At 42.4% G+C, this 19,154-nt stretch overlaps 1 protein-coding gene across 2 annotated transcripts in view; it reads right to left on the bottom strand.

Annotated features, from left to right (window-relative positions):
- Positions 1–19,154, bottom strand: part of ERGIC1 (endoplasmic reticulum-golgi intermediate compartment 1) — a 102,394-nt gene that overhangs the window by 59,648 nt on the left and 23,592 nt on the right. For both annotated transcript variants that reach the window (XM_044454205.1, XM_044454206.1), the window contains exon 2: positions 11,041–11,102. In XM_044454205.1, the coding sequence (XP_044310140.1) occupies positions 11,041–11,102 (62 nt within the window). The remainder of the gene's footprint in view (positions 1–11,040; positions 11,103–19,154) is intronic.

Raw genomic sequence — 19,154 nt, 5'->3', positions numbered from 1 at the left:
ACTATGGAATCTGCTCCCCTGGCACCAATGTTACACTCTTTCCAGTGCCAGGTAAAGACCTTTTTATTCGACCATTATTTTAATAACCAACATTTTTAGATGTTTTGGGATTTTTCCCTTCACAATTGTACTTTCTATTTTTTCCTCCTTTTTCTTAAGTTGTGATGTGTTTTATATTGTTTTAATAATTGATGTTTTATATTCTACTTTTATATTTTATATTGTACTTTTATATTTTGTAAGCTGTCCTGAGAGCTTGGCGATAGGATATAAATGCCTGAAACAAACAAACAAACAAATGCTGCCTAACCTTTCTGAAAAGCCATCGGGGCTAGACTGTTAGACCTCCACCAGCTAAAAGCCTTCCCTGGGCCCTTGAAGCCTTCTGGCAGCCTAAAGAAATGACATCAACACCACATCCAACCCCATGCAGCTCATCTGCACTGAATGAATGATTCTGTTACAGAATTTGACCCTCAAGTCTTGATCTCACAGCACAATTGCTGGATAGCAATTGAAGTAGAATAAATCCCTCTGTCATACATTGTGTGTGGTTATATTCAGTGTTCACATGTGTAAAAGAAAGTTATATCCATGATAGATACTAATACAAATTGATATACAAATAGATGGACACAATTTTTAAAAAACGTGGTGCCTCCACTATACCAAACCTTTATAAGACTGTACACTACCTGTCTGTTCCTGTAAAAAGATTGCTAGATATGGAGGGTATCTTGACCACAATAGGCATTTTTTGACAAATGAATTAAACTGTCTTCAAGTTAACACAGGAAATGCAAGACAAGAGAGCAAGTACTTTGCGCCATGTTTATGGTGACTTCCAAGACTGCATGAGCCAGAGACCAGAAATACTTCAAGGCAGCTCCAAACAATATGCAATTAAATGCAAATTCTAATGTGTGGGACATAGTGTCTGAAACTGTAGTTTGGTGCCTACTTTCATGGTTGTCTGTATATTTAATAGTATATATATAGAACTGGAAGCACAGTCCAGATCTTCCCTTATTAGCCAGAGTTAGATGGCTGCATGTTGGTGACAGAAAGCTGGGAACATAGGTGTAACTATGGATAGAGGAAGACAATTATTTCTAGTTAAGGTAGTTCCTCATGAATTACACTTATCCAAATACTCACTCAACTACCCCCTACTACCTGTTCAATACAGGTGGACCCAGGAAAAGAAAAGAAGGAATTATCCTGCGTTAGCTAATAATATCTTTCATTTTCAATGTTCGCTATCTCCTGCCACACTTTCAATCCTGGCCTCCTGTAGTCAGTTCTCTCTCTGTGTGGAGTCTCACAGTAAGGTGGAGTGTTCTGATCGACCTTAGTGGCACTTTAAAGAATACAGCTTGTGTGACTAGTTTTCTCAGAATGTGAGCAGAGATGTGTGTTAAAAGATACATTAGATTATGCATTCCATGAAGCATGGATAGATAGTATCCACGCTTGGTTGTACAATGTGCATTTTGATGCTTATCCAATTCGTACTCATGGTTTTTGGCTCCTGCGTAAAAGCCACATGTGTGATCAGGGTCCTAAGAAACATCTCTCCTTAGCTGAATTAGAGCTGGCTCTCCAGGAGAGCCTAGAGCAGTGATGGCGAACCTTTTAAAGACCGAGTGCCCAAACTGCAACCCAAAACCCACTTATTTATCGCAAAGTGCCAACACTACAATAAAACCTGAAAACTGAGGTTTTAGTTTAGAAAAAACAACTCACAGTCAGTCCAAGCAAATACATATACATCCTTGGCAGTGCACTGACTGACCATGTGAAAGCTCGGACGAGTCACGGCACATGATGTCACTGCCTGGTGCCGCTACTCCTTTCCGAGCATGCGCATGGCCCCTATGTCTGCTGTTATCCGATGCTCGGCTGCTGGGGCGACTTGGCTTGCATGCCGACAGAGGGCTCTGCATGCCTGCTCTGGCACGTGTGCCATAGGTTCGCCACCACTGGCCTAGAGCCAAAAGTGGCAACCTCAGACAAATCAGAAATGCCAGTGGCACACATCCTTTCTACTGACAGTCTACCCCTGAATGCTTAGATTTTTTTAATGAGGCCTCAAACTGCAATTTTCCAGAATATATTTTAATATGACACCTCACTCACATCACTACGACGACAGGAAGCACCCCTAAAGTCCCTGCAGAGCACCTGAGTTAAGGAACAGAGATTGGCATTAGTCTGCTACTTACAATACATGCTAAAACATAACACAACAACCCAAAGAAACAAAGGGCATGGTGGTCTGGCAACCTAACAGTTAACTTAACAGTCTAGAGTTACAAGCCCCAGAACTCCACAAAGCACAAACGCATAGCATTAGCAACCAGGTACCTGGGGGAAATATCCTTCATTGCTCCTTGCATTATTTTGCACGAGTGTAAATTTGCTATCAATGCCTTTTAGAAGAAGCTTACTGAATAGGATCAAATATGCAAGAGTCCTCTGAGTCAGAGGGAGATCCTAGATTCTAATTTGTACTAGTCGATAATGAAGGGCTCACAAAATACAAATAGATTCAAGTGTAAGAAAAACGTGTGTTATACTGGCAAGCACACAGAAAGCCACACAGAGAAGGAACTAAGAGCCAAACAGTGACATCCTTCTTAAACTCTGCCTCTACACCTGACAATGCAGGGATTGTTTCAGGCTGGTTAGAAGCAGAAAAAACCAGTTCAAAGCAGCAGCACCCCGCTGATCAGGATCCTTCCAACTCATAACTGCCAAAGACCAAACAGATCATGACCCTGATAGGGAGATCAGTCCACAGCAGCAGCAAAGCACGAAAAGGGGACACCGGATACAGCAAAGCATCTCAAGCAAACACTTAAGCACTGAAGTCATAACAGAAAATTGCTCTCTGCTTGAATCTGCTGAAGCCATGCCTTTCTCCCACCCACTGCCTTGCTGCAAATCTCCTTTATAGCCTCTCTATCCAATTTCATTTTAGGTCCCTTTTCTCCTTAGGGTGTAATACTAACTAGCATTGCAGTTTGTTTTCCCATTTGTTTTTCCTGACATTCACTTTCTGCTTTCATCTTCACACCATCCCCTGTACTGTAAGACTCTTACTTCCATTGTTCCTTAGACCCTAGTCTAGGCACATGCTTAAGCACATAATTTTTCCATTAGGAGAGCGACAGGCAACCTTTTCTCAGCTGAGGACCGCACTCTCTTGCACATTATCTTGCAGTGGGGGGCAGAAGTGCCTGTTGATGGTAGGTGAGGCTGAAGCCACTGTCAGGCAGGATATGAACCAAAATGAGGGACCACCCATTTTCTTTTTATCACCCGTTCTTGCTCTGATCCACCATTTTTTGCCTGTCACTCTTCCCTTCTCTCTCTCTCTCATGCAGTGGGCTGCCAGGGAAGGGGCAGATTACTCTTGCAAGAGGCCATATGACTTGCAGAGGTCTACTGAAGTTAGGCACATGATCACCTAATAGTAGGCCAAGCAAGGCAAAGGCTGCCTACTACTGCCTTAGGACCAAACTGGATGCAACAGAGCTGCTGTCAATGTCATTGTGTCATTCACAGAGGAAGCATATTGCATAGGGGGTGGGGTGGGGGGTCCTGAAAGAAAATGGCTTAGAGAGATACAGCGCAGCAAATAAGGTGGGGGAGGAGGTTGCATTTTGCTTCACAACCGTGTGACTGAACAAGGCAGGTATTAAAATAAACACAGTTGGCCTGTCACAGCTAGCATCAGCGCCAGAATAAAATTGTACTGGTTTAAACTTTGAAGTCACTAAGCAGAGCATTTCATTTAACTTTGAAAATTACTTTTTGAGAATGACTGAACATCAATTCTGCAATAATAAATCAGCTGTATTAGAGTGCCACAATCCTAAAAAGGAGTGGAGAGAAAACTGCACATTTTAATCAAAATGACATAGTTAGTAGAAAGCAGTTTTGGTTATAACTGATAGAAGTTATTTCTCCCCCTTCTTAGAACACAGACCACTTAGCTTAGAGACAGTATAGCTACATACTTTTGGAAGACAAATCCTCCTAAGAGGGAGAAGCTGCTTGTTTCCATGAACATGTGTTCCTTCTATTTTAGGAGAACAGCTCTAGGAACAGAACACGAGTTCTGCTTCAGGGGCCATATAACACACTGATTCCATGTGGACATAACTCCTTAGCTCCTAAGTATGGCATTATCTGCCTCTCTATGAACCAGCCTGCAGTTCGGTCAGCCACATGCCTGCATGGTGCTCTGAAGCAGGTGTTTAAAAGCTAGAGGCGGATTGCGAAGCTAAGCATTTCATTGCAGCACTTCCTTCCACTGCAGGAGCAGGCATGCTTGCAGGGCTCCCACAAGGATTGCAAGGATCACTGAAGGCCATTTTTTTGCTTTAAATAGAAATCTGTTATTACAACACTTTATTACTGTGCAATCACACCTCACAGAGGATACATTCATCATCACTGCGGGAATCAAGGATCCTAAGAGCATCATGCTCTGTTCAGCAGCTTTCCAACTGTTGCTGCAAGAGGCAAACCTATAGCATACATGTTTCTGTGTGGATGAGGAGGACTAAGAGGCAGCAAACCCAAGGGACTAAGGGGAGTTATATGCTTCCCAACAGACAACCCAGAGGAAACCCAGCCCAAATTTATTACTGGAGAAAACAAAGGAGAACAATTTCACCGAGGGTGCTTCCAAACAGATGCAATCTGTTGCTAGCAATTCAAAGGTATTGTGCAGCTGTTCCATCTTCTGCTTAACACATTTTCCATGTTCAATAAAAATAGCAGACACAGTAAGTAAACACAGGAGTGTCACAAGTAACAGATGGCATTGTTTGGATCCTCCATAAACATCTCTGAATGAGGCCAGGAGATGACACCCTTGTCAGAACCAGCAGCAGAGAAAAAGGTTTAGTCACAAGTAGGGATGCAAATGCTGACCAAGGCCTGCCTTAAGGATGTGAATTCCTTTGAATAGCTAAGACTCAGAAAAGGGGCTGAGGGAGGGGAAACATTCCTGGAGGGTTGTATACAGCAAACTTTCACTACTGCTGCCCTGAGAAGCCCTGCAGTTGTGGTCTTTATATAGCCAACCCTATACAGGAAGTCCCCGAGTTACAAGAGTCTGAGTTACGAACAACCTATACTTATTAACGAACTGCCATGAAGCCAATTAATTTTCAAAACTTACTGGAGAAAACTGTCATCACCATAGAGAGAAAGGAAGTAAAAGGGGAGAGAGGGAGGCCTCCAAAGCAGGCCTTCCTGCCCCACGCATTAGAAGAGGGAAATTTCTCTGGCATTTCCTCGCTGCAAAGAGGAGCCAGTGGTGCGTTTGGGCAGGGGAGGGCTAGAGATATTTGCAGTTCTTCCATTTGCACCTCTAACCCCCACAAATGTGGAGGATTGACTATATATGATCCAGCTTACATACAGATTCACTTAAAGATGAATTTTAATTTTCTCAGGAACTGAACTTGTTCATAACCCAGAGACTGCCTATTCCTAACTGAGCATATTAGTCTTTTCTCTAAGGGAAAAGTAAGTGGCTATATAAAATATGACACAGTATTTGTTTTAGAAGATAATGATTTAGTAACTAAGACTGAAAGCTACTTTACCTAAAAACAGATGGGGGGCAAGGAGCTTCACATCTGTAGAGGAGCCACTGAGCCCCTCTTCTAACTGCAGCTCCCTATGCCATCTAACGAGCTTCTGCTGAAATCTGTTGGATTTTGGATCTACCTCTGAAGGAGCTGCAGTCAGGGCAGAAAAGAATATTAAGCAGAAATAGCCCAGATGTAGATGGGCTCAAATGTCAAAAGGACTGCCTGAAACTGACAATGGTCAAAGCAAGGGTTTCACCTGGTATGGGCAAAGGCCATGAGAATCATATGCTTTAATTGTGGTTTACTGCATTGTTGTAAAACTCCTTGAGAGGCTATTCTGCATGAAAATAAACACAGAAAATCAATTAGAAAACCTATGGTGCATATGTAAACCTGACGGGCCTACAGAGCTTTACAAGATTTTTACAGAATGCTGTCATGTGTACGTTAAACACATCCGCCGAAGGATTGACAGGGCAGCTGCCAAACTGCTTGCGCTTTGCAGTACGTCATACAGCTCATGCCATTGGGATAAAGAGTGTCACATGGCAGGGCATATGTCACTGCAACCTTCCTATCCAAACATGGGCAGTTTGGCACACTGATACAGTGCACTCTTGGATCAGAGACAGGTAGGAACTACACAGCAGAAAATGAGAAAGGCATGTAGCAGCAGACATGTTCAGGATAATAAAACAGAGATGGCTCATTAGTGCCAACAATCCCTCAGTCAACACACGCAAAAGGTTTCAGCAAGAGGATTTTAACAGAACTGTAAATGTAAAATCTACTCAGTACCACTTGACAGGCTACATGGAACTTATTCAATGCCTTCATGTTCAGTTTTTCCAGCAATGCATAATTATTCCCAGTAGACAGTTCTACAGTTCCTACACCCCACCAAAGTGGAAGGGGCTGTGATGCATGCAGAAAGCCCCAGGTTCAACCCCTGGCATCCTCAGATAGGGCTGGGAAAGGTTCCTGCTGGAAATTCTGCCACTTAGTGCAAGTGGGACTGTGCTAGATGAATCAACGCTCTGACTGAGCACAACCCAGTCTCCTGGACATGCACATGGTAAGCATGTCATGAGTGGAACCGGGGGTCAGACTAGATGGCCCAGGAGACCCCTTCTTACTCACTGTTTCTATGTTTCTATATACTGAAAGCTGAACCTGTGTTCAAGGAATGGCTTAGTACAAAAAGTTGGCTTTGCAATCTCAGCAAAATAACATTTCTACTAAAAAGCCAATGCCTAAGGAATCCTTGCTGAAGAACTTGCCAGGTCAATCACTTTACCTAAAGGATGTTTTTGCTGTAGTGAACACAGTAAAGGGAAAAGGTACGTCGGCAGACAAGCCATGGAATACGCATCACAGAACTGAGGGAACACGAGTTCATATATTATGGTGCTCTGTCCGGTAAATGCACCTGCTCTTAGTGTGAATCAGGCCACCCTTTGCAATGCTTATGGACCTGGAAGAAATTTATATGAAATCTTCTACCTCTTTCTCAAGGATAGTCTCAACCCTGTGCCAAGTCAGGAGTACTTATACCAAAAACCATCCCTGATTTCTTTTGAAGGTCTCAATCCAATCCTTCCAAGGAAAGGAGATTGCACAGTGATCCCAAGCATCCTGCTCTTTTGTTGTACAGCTCTAGCCTTCAGGGCACGCTCTCCAGAAAGGGTGAACAATTGCTATTCTTCCTGTTTTGGACTGCCTTGTATATATTTAAATCCCATGAATATATAAGACTACCACACTTTCCTCATGGAAATTGACTTTTCAGCCTTTTATCATCATACCAGCATTCCTCAGAATAATTTTCCATTTTTAAATTTTCTTCAGACACTGAATACAGAATGTTAGACTTTCTTCTGTGCAGCACAGAATGCTGCAATTGCTTTCTGAATACCAGAAATTACACTCCTATTGACATCCAAAGCTGCATTAAAGCATTGATTTTTGGCTCACATTTGATAATTTCATATCAGCCCATTACTCCCTTTTCCATACAACTTGCTCAGACAATTTATCCAAGGTTAATTCTTCTAGATCCCAGTTTCTAAGCACACTTGCAAGGATGTCTCACAAACTTAAGTTATAACACACTCTGGAGTCCCCGAAGTACATTCTATTGTGGGGTGGCCAAACCAAGGCTTGAGAACTGCATGGAGCTCTTTGAGTTTATTTTGCAACTCACAGAGGGCTTGGAGCCTCCCTGTTCCACCCCCCTGCCCCAGTCCAGATCTCAGAGATGGCACAGGCATGATTGCGCTAAGCATTCCTGAGGCCGCTGTCCCAGCCGCTCTCTTCTTGAGGCTCAGGAAGAGAACAGGTTGAGCTGCTGGCCTCATGAGAACTCACCTCAGCATGCCCTGCCCACATCTGCTGAGAACACAAAGGCACTTTGGCAGTTCTACCTCTGCTCCAGGCAGCAAAGCTGGTGATGTTATTGGAGGTGGTGGCAGTGGTTATTCTGGTGGTGACAGCATTTCCTTGGCATCTTCAGTGGTGCTTTATTTGTTTATTTGTTATTTTCATTTTTTTACATTTAGAATTTGCCAGTCAGCTCAAATGAACTCCCTACGAGGCATACAACAATAAAATCACAGCCAACAGTTTAACTACCATTAAAAATAATCAATTAATAACAATAATAGCATAGACAGACCAGGTGAGAAGGACAACCAAATAAACATTAATAAAATTAAGTCATCTAAAACACATTATTAAAATCAATTCTTGAAATTATTAAAATGAGTGGAGGAGATATATTTTCCCCTGGCATCAAAATGAGGCAAAGTTGGAGCCAAGAGAACTTCTCTGAGAAGCCTGTTCCGCAAGTGGGGGGCAGCCACTGGAAAGGCCCTTCTTCTATTTACCACCCCTCTGGCACATTTAGAAAAGCCTCTTGACCAGATCTTAGTGGTCAGGTAGGCATATATGGGCAAAGGTGGTCCTTCAGGGAGCCAGGTCCTAAGCCATTTAGGGCTTTATATGCTAAAACAAGCACTTTAAATTGGGTTGCCTCGTGGCCATACCAGCAGTGAAGAAGTGAAAGATAGAACAAGTGGTGCATGGGAGGCTGTTACTTTTGGCCTTCCTTCCCTTCGCATCCAATTACCCCACATTTACTCTTGAAGGCCTGAAAGAAGAGCTCGTGACTGCCTGGATCTTTTCTAAGCAAGAAGAGAGCAGGTCAGCTGGCAGCCTCATGAGAGCTCACCCCAGCACATCCCATGCTGCTCCTGCTGACTTTAAAAAGTCAACTTCGAAAGAGGTATCTAGACCCCTTCCTAAATGTGGAAAGAGTGGGGACCAGTCGCAGCTGCAAAGAGAATTTGTGTTGTATAAGTGACAGCCCCTGAAGACAACTATCCCATTGCTGCTTGTCCCTTCTGCAGCTCCCTCAAAGGTCCCTGAGAGGCCACGGTCTTCAAAGTAGAGTTTTAACAAAGAATTCTCAGCCCTTCTCACTAAACTATAATTGCCAAGATTCTGTCTGTGACAACAGTAAAAAAAAAAAATTCTTTTAAACCCTGCTATTTTTGATTAATACAACATTTACTTTGAATGGTTCTTGTTTCTAAAAGTCCATTTCTTTGGGAAGAGAATCTCTGAGTTAGTGTTCTAACTGTCTATGTGTCTAATAAGGCACATTAAAAATATAATTCACTGATAAGGAGGAACACACTTTTGTAAAGTCATAATACATATTAAATATTTGTTCGTGTATTTCAGCTCTCAAATATCTGACATTGACCACTGTGGCTCTTCCATAGAGCAAGTCTGGCTGTGCCTGTTCTAGTGGTCGCATTTCCTCCATTTTTATGGCCAGCGGCTTTATTGAAAAAGGGGAAATTGCGATGATTTAGAAAGGTTTTTTCTTTATTATTTTAGTACTATCTGTGCCAAAGATTTTTTTTCCACAAAAAGAGACATTTTGAGTATCTTTCAACTTGATTGCTGCAACCAAATGTGATGAAATAGTCATATAAAACCTTGCATCTTTTGACAGAGGACAAAAACTTATATTTTGAGAACAGGGTCTTTCCCGCCCTTATTTTTGACTTGCCTGAGAAAAGTCCCAATGCAATGAGCATTTTGGAATATCAAACAAAAAAGATCAAAATTGTCAACAGCAAGATAGTTGTCTCTCAAACAGAGCAAGCAGAGGTGACAACCAACAGAAGTTAATCAAGGTCATAATTTCCAGTATTTTCCACAATAAGATGCACTACCCTGTTTAAAAAGCTAGACCCAAAATTTCTACTGAATTTCTTGACATCAAGATGAAACATTAGATTTGTCCCTCTTCTGGAATAGAAGGGTCTGATAAATTTAGAAGTCCTCCTCTTGAAATAAGTCGGAGGTTACTGAAACTGGTACACATGCTGGTTCTTGCATTTGTTTTCATAACCACAGAGTGGGCAGGTTAAAGGGAAGCAGCTCTTCTCCTACACGTCATGACTAATCTGAACAACTGCAGCATGGTGACAGCAGTAGCTTAACGACTAGATGAGCAAAGTGGAGAAAAGGAGTAGGCAGTGACATTCTAAAGAAAAACAGCTTATCGCCACTAAATATTTGGTACAATATCTCATCTCTGGCTAAGTGTCTTCAGATTGCATTCTTCATGATTCAGGATTACTAAATTGTAGGGATGTGCTACTGTTCACATTAGCAAGGCGGTAAAGGGCCAGTGTCCCAAACCCCACCAGTAAGTAAACTGGGGTTCACTTACTCAAAGGAAGCAAGTGTGCAACAATACAGGAAAGCAATGTAAGGCATCTAATTACAGGCTTGGAAGGATCAGCCTGATGTGTATGCACTACTCTATGCAACACACTCAGCAGCAATGATGGTTTGAAATGGCACTACTCAGACAGCAAGCTTCACTCTTGAAAAGAAGCAAGGAAAGTGGGAAAGGGCATCCCAAGCAAGAAGGTGGTATCAGCCCCCAGTTAGGCTATGTGTGGACAAAACAGACTTGGGGACAAAGACGGCCTGTGATCACTGCTTTCTAGCAATACAAAACAAAATGACTGATGGTAAACTGTCTTCCACCTTGAGTTTATTCTCTCTCCACTTCATTTACTGTCCCAAACCTGAAAGCCAAAGACTTGCCAAGGCCATCCAGCATGACATGACATGTAAGATCTCCCACGTCAAATATCAATATGCTATCTTTGGGCCCACACTGGCAATTCCAGTTATCTTTAGGATCATTCAGTGTAAAACAAACAAACAAGCGCACGCGCGCGCGCACACACACACACACACACACACAACAAGCTCTTGCATTACAATCTGCTGAGTTTATAGAATAAAAATCATACTATTTAAATAAAAATGCTGGAACGAGCTGTCATTTTAGAAAGAGATATACAAAGGCAAATTCATACATATACACACAACTTACTAATTGCTCCTGTAAAAGTTGGCTGTGTAAGATCTTTTGGCACCTTCCTGTAGATGTCAAACCTGAAAAGCATACCAAAGAAAAACCACAAATGTTACAAAATAGGTAGAGCATTTCATCATTCAAAATCCAACAGAGCTGAATGATGCTGAAATTTTTTCCATTAAGGTTTCCAACATCATTTTTCATTCTACATTGCACTGCAAAAAACATGTTACATTATGTAAGTGTACTAGTTTTTTATGATTACTCTTAGCTAAAAGCCAGTCAAGTTGGATGGGTGGGCTAGAGTGGAGAAAGGGGGAGATGGAGCGTTCTAGTTCTTTTTCCTGCTCCTCTAGCCTGACTCACTGAACAAAAAAGCAGGCCTCTTAACAGTGTTCAAGATTGAACTGCATTCACTTTGTTTATGCAACTCAATAGGAGGGACCAAGAAAACTCAATGTCAGCCCCACTTCCTCCACAGAAGCTTGCACTGAGTCCCATTTTTTGCACACAGTTCTCATATTCAGTCCAAGAAGTGAGAAACTAGGTTCTAGGCTGTATTACTTCGAAGTGCAGGTGGGGCACTACGTGACTGAATGCTCCTCTGTGCCAGAAAAACACAGAGACAGACAGACATGCCAGGAAGCCAGTTTCCCTGATAAACTAGCTTTGCATGTGCAGATTTGGTAAGGAGGAGTATTCGGACATACACCCCCACCTGTAGTCTCAAGTGGAACAGCCATTAACAGGTTGAGCTGTTTCATCTGCCATTTGTGAGAACAAGAGACTAATTTGACCAGAGTAACAGGAAGCATAACGGAGAATGCTGAGAAGTGGCTAGAATATTTAGAGATTTTTAGTTATATAGCATTATTAGCATATTTAGTATCTTGAAGAGTAGCATGCAAGAACAAAACAAAAAGGGCCCCTACCCTGATGATTTTGTAATCAAACTTAGCCTGGGCAAGAAGAGGCAGGAAAGCACAGAAGAAAACTGTAGACAAACACAGGCTCATGTACTTAGCCTTCATTTCAGTTGGGGTTGACAATTAAGAGGCTTTAAAGATTTTAAGGTGGTGCCTCATATCAGTATTCTGGAAGGGTGTTTCAGGCATAAGGGCATTGTTGTTAAAGAGTCCCTCAGGGTGGTGGAGTTTCTGGAGGAAATATCTCATAGAATCATAGAATAGTGGAGTTGGAAGGAGCCATGAAGGCCATCGGGTCCAACCCCCTGCTGTTGCACGGCAGCGCGTTACACCATCCCACTCAGATGGCTGTCCAGTTTCTTTCTGAATGTCTCTAGTGTGGGAGAGCCCACCACCTCTCCAGACATCTGCTTTTCTACATCCCCTCTCTGTACCATGATGCCTCGTTTTCCGCAGGCCCCTGCACTGCAGCAAGTTTCTTGCTCAAAGGTCTATTGTACACAGAGTTGCACCTACAGATAGTGGCCTTAAAAAACAATGATCACAACAGAGAGGCAATTCTTTGATTTTCTAGGGTCAGGCTGTCAGTTTAAGTGACTATACCAGCCAGCCTTCTAGAAGCTGATGCTCTCCAAATGGAACTAGAACTTCCATCACTGCCTAGCCGGCATGACTAACCGGAGGGCACAAGGCTGGGATAGGCTGCAGTAGACTGAGCCCACTGTCCATCAGATAGGAATTCCACACAACACACTTTCCTCATGCTTTCTTTAATTACAAAAATGACAAAGTGAAGTATATTGAAGCTATGAAAGAAGCGAGATTCAGAGCTTTTTCCAAGTCAGGCAATGGCGTTTTCTAAATTTAGCACCATTACCAATCACATTTCTCAAGCCAGTGCTACAGTCAGCCCTCACCAGTCACAAGAATTACATCCAGCTGCCCAGGCTGAGCCTATTTCCCTTTCCCAAACAGGGAAATAAGAGAGCCTTTGATGCACCCCACAGAATGCAGTCCTCTTCTAAAAGTGGTGTGAGGGCCCCTTCCTCCCAGCGACACAGCTGCAAGGGAAAAAAGCTCCACGTTCAACCTCTTCAGAGTGAAGCTCTAAGTAACGCCCTATCAAGCGGTTCATGAAGATGTACCAAAGGTTGTCTGCCTTCCAGCTGTAGTGCTCAGAGTCTGGAAAGAAAACAGTCCCAAGTGAATCTTCCAGAACACAGAGAACAGCTGCAAGCATATCATTACCAAGTGCAGCTTATTCTAGCTTCCCCTGCTCCCGTTTTACAGAATATGAGCAAATAAAGGTGGAAATGGAGAAAGTGGGTCACCATACAAAGACAGAGGGGAGATACTCTTGAGGTGAGCTAAGATGTAACTATTTCCATACCACAAACAGAAGTGTGTATGTTCAAAATTGTAGAATTACCCATTTCCACACATGAGAGGTGATGGTGACAGCTCACCCACAGGCCCTGGAATGGGCTGGCTCACCGATGATCTCCCTAACTGAAAATACAGGGAGGCTCCAAATCCCTCCAGACCCAGCACCTCATACACAAGTGGCTGTGGTAGCCAAAGGTGCTTTTCACCAACTGAACAGACAGAATAAATCCTTCCACGATGTCCATTTTTTTTTACCGCTGCAATGTGCTCTATATGGGACAGATGCTTCAGCTATGGAGAAATATATATGCCCACCCCCTTACAAATATCAAGGGCACAGACAGCATATTTGCCCTTTGTTATATCATCTGCACTGGCTACCATGTTTCAAAACATAGTTCAAGGTACTCACTTTAATCTTCAAAGCCCTTTACTGCCCAAGATGGAGTCTGATAAAGAAATTCACATGGACTCACCCTCTGTCAGATCCCATGCTGATCACATTAATCAAATTAGACTCTTCTATCAATAAGGGAACCCCTTCATGGATCACTGCTTTGCCGTGGCGAAGGGGCTTGTGTAGCACAATGAAGCTATGAGCTATGCTGTGCAGGGGTACCCAAGACAGACAAATCATAGCAGAGAGCTCTGACAAAAGATGATCCACTGGAGAAGGAAATGGCAACCCACTCTGGTATCCTAGCCATGAAAACCCCATGGACAGTATCCAAAGGCTAAAAGATATGACACTGGAAGATGAGCCTCTCAGGTCAGATGTGAAAGAGTGAAGGGCTAGTGCTTGTAGCACCAGAAAGAATGAAGTGACAGGGTCAAAGACAAAAGGACACTCAGTTGTGGATGTATCTGGTGGTGAAAGGAGAGATGCTATAAAGAACAATACTGCATAGGAACCTGGAATGTAAGATCTATGAATCAAGGTAAGCTGGACATCGTCAAACATGAGATGACAAGACTGAACATCGACATCTTAGGAATCAGTGAACTAAAATGGACAGGAATGGGTGAATTTAATTCGGATGACCATCAGGTATACTACCGTGGGCAAGAATCCCTCAGAAGAAATGGAGTAGCCATCATAGTCAATAAAAGATTAGGAAAAGTAGCACTGGGATACAGCCTCCAAAATGACAGAATGACCTCAGTTCTATTTCAAGGCAAACCATTCAACATCACAATAGTCCAAGTCTATGCCCCAACCACTGATGCTGAAGAGGCTGAAGCTGACTAGTTCTATGAAGACCTACAACACCTTCTAGAAATAACACCAAAAAATGATGTCCGTATCATCATGGGGGATTGGAATGCTAACGTAGGAAGTCAAAAGATAACTGGAATAACAGGTGAGTTTGGCCTTGGAGTACAAAATAAAGCTGGACATAGGCTAACAGAGTTTTGACAAGAGAACACACTGGTCATAGCAAATACTCTTTTCCAGCAACCTAAGAGGCGACTCTACACATGGACAACACCAGGTGGTCAAATCAAAACAAATCAGACTATGTGCTCTGCAGCCAAAGATGGAGAAGCTCTATATAGTCAATAAAAACAAGACCTGGAGCTGACTGTGGCTCAGATTATGAGCTTCTTGATGCAAAATTCAGGCTTAAATTGAAGAAAATAGGGAAAACCACTAGGCTCCTCAGGTATGACCTCAATCATATTCCTGATGAATATGCAGTGGAGGTGACAAATAGATTTAAGGAATTAGATCTGGTAGACAGAGTGCCTGAAGAACTATGGACGGAGGTTTGCAACACTGTACAAGAGGTAGCAACTAAAACCACCCCAAAGAAAAAGAATGCAAGAAAGCAAAATGGCTGTCTAAGGAGGCTTTACAAATAGCTGAGAAAAGAAGGGAAGTGAAAGGCAAGGAAGAAAGGGAAAGATACATCCAACTGAATGCAGAATTCAAGAGAATAGCTAGAAGAGATAAGAAGGCCTTCTTAAATGAAGTGCAAAGAAACAGAGGAAAACAATAAAATGGGAAGGACTAGAGATCCCTTCAAGAAAATGGGAGATATCAAGGGAACATTTCATGCAAAGATGGGCATGATAAAGGACAAAAATGGCAGGGACCTAACAGATGCAGAAGAGATTAAGAAGAGGTGGCAGGAGTACAGAGAAGAATTGTACAAGAAAGATCTTAATGTCCCTGGTAACCATGATGGTGTGGTCGCTGACCTTGAGCCAGACATTCTGGAATGTGAAGTCAAATGGGTCTTAGGAAGTCTTAGCAGCATCAAAACTAGTGGAGGAGACAGTATTCCAGCTGAGCTATTCAAAATCCTAAAAGACAAAGCAGTTAAAGTGCTATACTCAATATGCCAGCAAATTTGGAAAACTCAATAGGATTGGAAAAGGTCAGTTTACATACCAACGCCAAAGAAGGGCAATGCCAAAGAATGTTCAAACCACCAAACAATTGTACTCATTTCACACGCTAGCAAAGTTATGCTCAAAATTCTACAAACTAGGCTTCAGCAGTATGTGGACCGAGAACTACCAGAATTGCAGGCAGGGTTTTGAAGAAGCAGAGGAACTAGAGATCAAATTGCCAACATATGCTGGATCACGGAGAAAGCTACACTTTGATTATATGGATCACAAGAAATTGCGGCATGTCCTTAAAGAGATGGGAGTACCACACTATCTTATTTGTCTCTTGAGAACACTGTATGTAAGTCAAGAAGCAACAGTGAAAACTGGACATAGAATTCCTGATTGGTTCAATATTGGGAAAGGAGTATGGCAAAGCTGTATATTGTCTCCCTACCTATTTAACTTATATGCAGGGCACATCATGCGACAGGCCGGGCTAGATGAATCACAAGTTGGAATTAAAATTGCCAGGAGAAATATCAACAACCTCAGATATCCAGATGATACCACTCTAATGGCAGAAAGTAAAGAGGAACTAAAGAGCCTCCTGATGTGGGTGAAAGAGGAGAACACAAAAGTTGGCTTGAAACTCAACATTAAGAAAACTAAGATCATGGCATTCGGTCCTATCACTCCCTGGCAAATAGATGGGGAAGAAACGGAGGGAATGGCAGATTTTATTTTCTTGAGCTCCAAGATCACCGCAAATAGTGACTGCAACCAAGAATTTAAAAATTCTTGATCCCTGGGTGGAAAGCTATGGCAAATCTAGACAGCATACTAAAAAGCGGAGACATCACCCTGTTGACAAAAGTTCATATAGTCAAAACTATGGTTTTCCCAGTTGTAATGTATGGCTGTCAGAGTTGGACCATAAGGCAAACTGAGCACTGAAGAATTGAGGCCTTTGAATTGTGTTGCTGGAGAAGACTTCTGAAAATCCCTTGGACTGCAAAGAAATCAGATCAGACAATCTTAAAAGATATCAACCCTGACTGTTCTTTAAAATGTCAGATACTGAAGATGAAACTCAAATACTTTGGCCACCTAATGAGAAAGGAGGACTCAGTGGAGAAGACCCTGACACTGGAATGACTGAAGGCAAAAGGAAAAGGGGACAACAGAGGTTGAGGTGCCTAGATGGGGTCACTGGGGTGGTTGATGTGGGCTTGGATGAACTCCGAGGGAGGACAGAGGACAGGAGAGCCTGGAGGAATGTTGTCCATGGCGTCCTGAAGGATCAGACACAACTTAGCAACTAAACAAACAAACAAAAATCAATAAAGGAAACACAAAAAGTGGTCTAGGAACAGGACCTTTGGAGTGAGGGCCCTAAAACATATGAGCTCTTTGACTGCTTTTAAGACATTCCTATCAGGACTGGCTTTCTGCTTGTCTGCATAAGGAGTATGGCCTGAGTGGAAGTCTGTAGGAACAGTTATCTACTGTTGGTTTGAAAAGGTCTCGTGCGTTTGAGTATTATCCTGTTGACTTTTGTAGTATTTGTAGTATATAGGAAAGCAGCCTATAAAAACTAGACACAATAATATGGCGCCACTATGCTAGAAAAAGCTTCCTCAATGTATGGTAATTTTCAGACAGAGAACCGCTCTCAGAGATCTCAAATGACAGGCCTTCTCTGAAAGCACTTCTACATGAAGGATTCATCAGCTCAGAAGGAAGGACAGCGTTCAGTTTTCTAACACAGCACAATTTTCATGTGTGCACATGTGGGGATGTATTTACAAGCAAATAATGTACACACACAAACTGTAGACCCTATTCTCCACAGGATGATTTTGCCGCTTACATCCAACAGCATTTGATGTTTTCAGAGCTATGTATTTTTTATAGTCTGATTCATCTTTCCCTTCATTAATAATAATATTCCTGAACAAACTGGTCCATTTATGGACCCATAGCTTTCCTGGGAACATCTGGAAAGCACTGTTTACATTCTTTCCACACAGACCACAGCAACAGCAGCATATGATAAAGAGCACCATAGCAGCTCATGACATCATGGCCTCACAGGCAGAGGAAATAGCTAAACTTCCTCCTCACAGCCCATTAAAACCTCAGCATTGGCGTCGTCTCACTGAAATGACAATAATGCTTTGGCAAGCCCAGTGAGGAAGCCAGGAGGAGAAAGAGAGGGGCTTTGGAGTGTAACTAAATAATTGGAAACAGGAAATAGCTCTAGGCTGAAGGCAGCAAAAATAACACCATGTGGATACTATAAAAGGAAGCGTCTTCTTGGAGGGAGAAACAACCCATTTCAAGATTTTTTAAATGTGTTGTCAACATTTTGAGGTTAGTTTAAAAAGAAGGATGATGTCTTTTCTGAGAACAAGCAGCTTCTTTGTAATAGTTTTTCATTAAATCATTTAAAATGATTGTCATGTGTGGAATGCACACTCACATTAATTCTATTTATTATATATTTATAGAGAAACGTCTTCAAAGAAAAAGCAATTAAATTTATTTGTGATCTATCAGCCCATGTAACTGCTGGCTGTAACAGGAGTAGTTTGCCAAATATATCACAAGCTTTTGCTCCTCTGTTCCAGTCACTAGTCAACCTGGCTTTGTAACAAATTTACTGTGCTATTTCCAAACTATATTATACCTAAGAGTGTGATAATGTTTACATTATTGCATCAGACTCTAAACACTTTAGGTCAGGCTCCTGGCCAGCCATAACCCAAAATCCTCTTCAGGGAGAAGGATGTTGATCCATCAACACAGCCCAGTTCTACAGAAGACACGAGGCAACCTGAAGAGTCCTGTTGCGGGGATGCATTACCTGAGGCCCCAAGGAAATCTTTTTGGCATTTGTGGTTCCCAACTCATCCCACATCTCTCCAGAGCACTGGCACTGACTGAGATCCTAATGTCATCCCTTAAGCACCCACCAGAAACTCCTTTTGACCAGGGTTTAATTAGGAAGAAGGTTCTATCTTGAGTAAGGATCTGCTGTGGAGAGGAAAACCTAGCTATAATCAATGAAGAAACAGACCCGGCTGCAACTGGTATATACAATCCGCAAGAATATAAATCTGCAGTCTTGACCCAGATGACTGCAGGGTTGAGAGCACCCATGGAGCTCTCTGCTCTAGCTGCCATGCTTGGGACACTTCACTGAACTCTCCAAGACCTTAAGTTTCAGCTCGGAGCCTTGAAGCAAGCACTTCTAAACTTGATGCAGCTTAGTTCCAAGGAATCATGTTTTGGGTTGAATAAGACACACATATTCATATAAGATAGCAAATTGTTAAACTGGTAGACTGTACTGCTGGTTTGCTTGTTTTTGGCCCATCACATGTTCTTACTTTATAGCTTCACAGGGGAAGCTACTTGAAGGACTTCTACATTAAAATGCAATCCCTTCTGCACTCTCAAGCAGCTATAATGAAC

This window comes from Varanus komodoensis, unplaced genomic scaffold, assembly GCF_004798865.1.
Source record: "Varanus komodoensis strain SLA01 unplaced genomic scaffold, ASM479886v1 scaffold7_3, whole genome shotgun sequence".
Lineage (NCBI taxonomy): Eukaryota > Metazoa > Chordata > Lepidosauria > Squamata > Varanidae > Varanus > Varanus komodoensis.
This window is presented reverse-complemented; position numbering and strand designations above follow the sequence as displayed.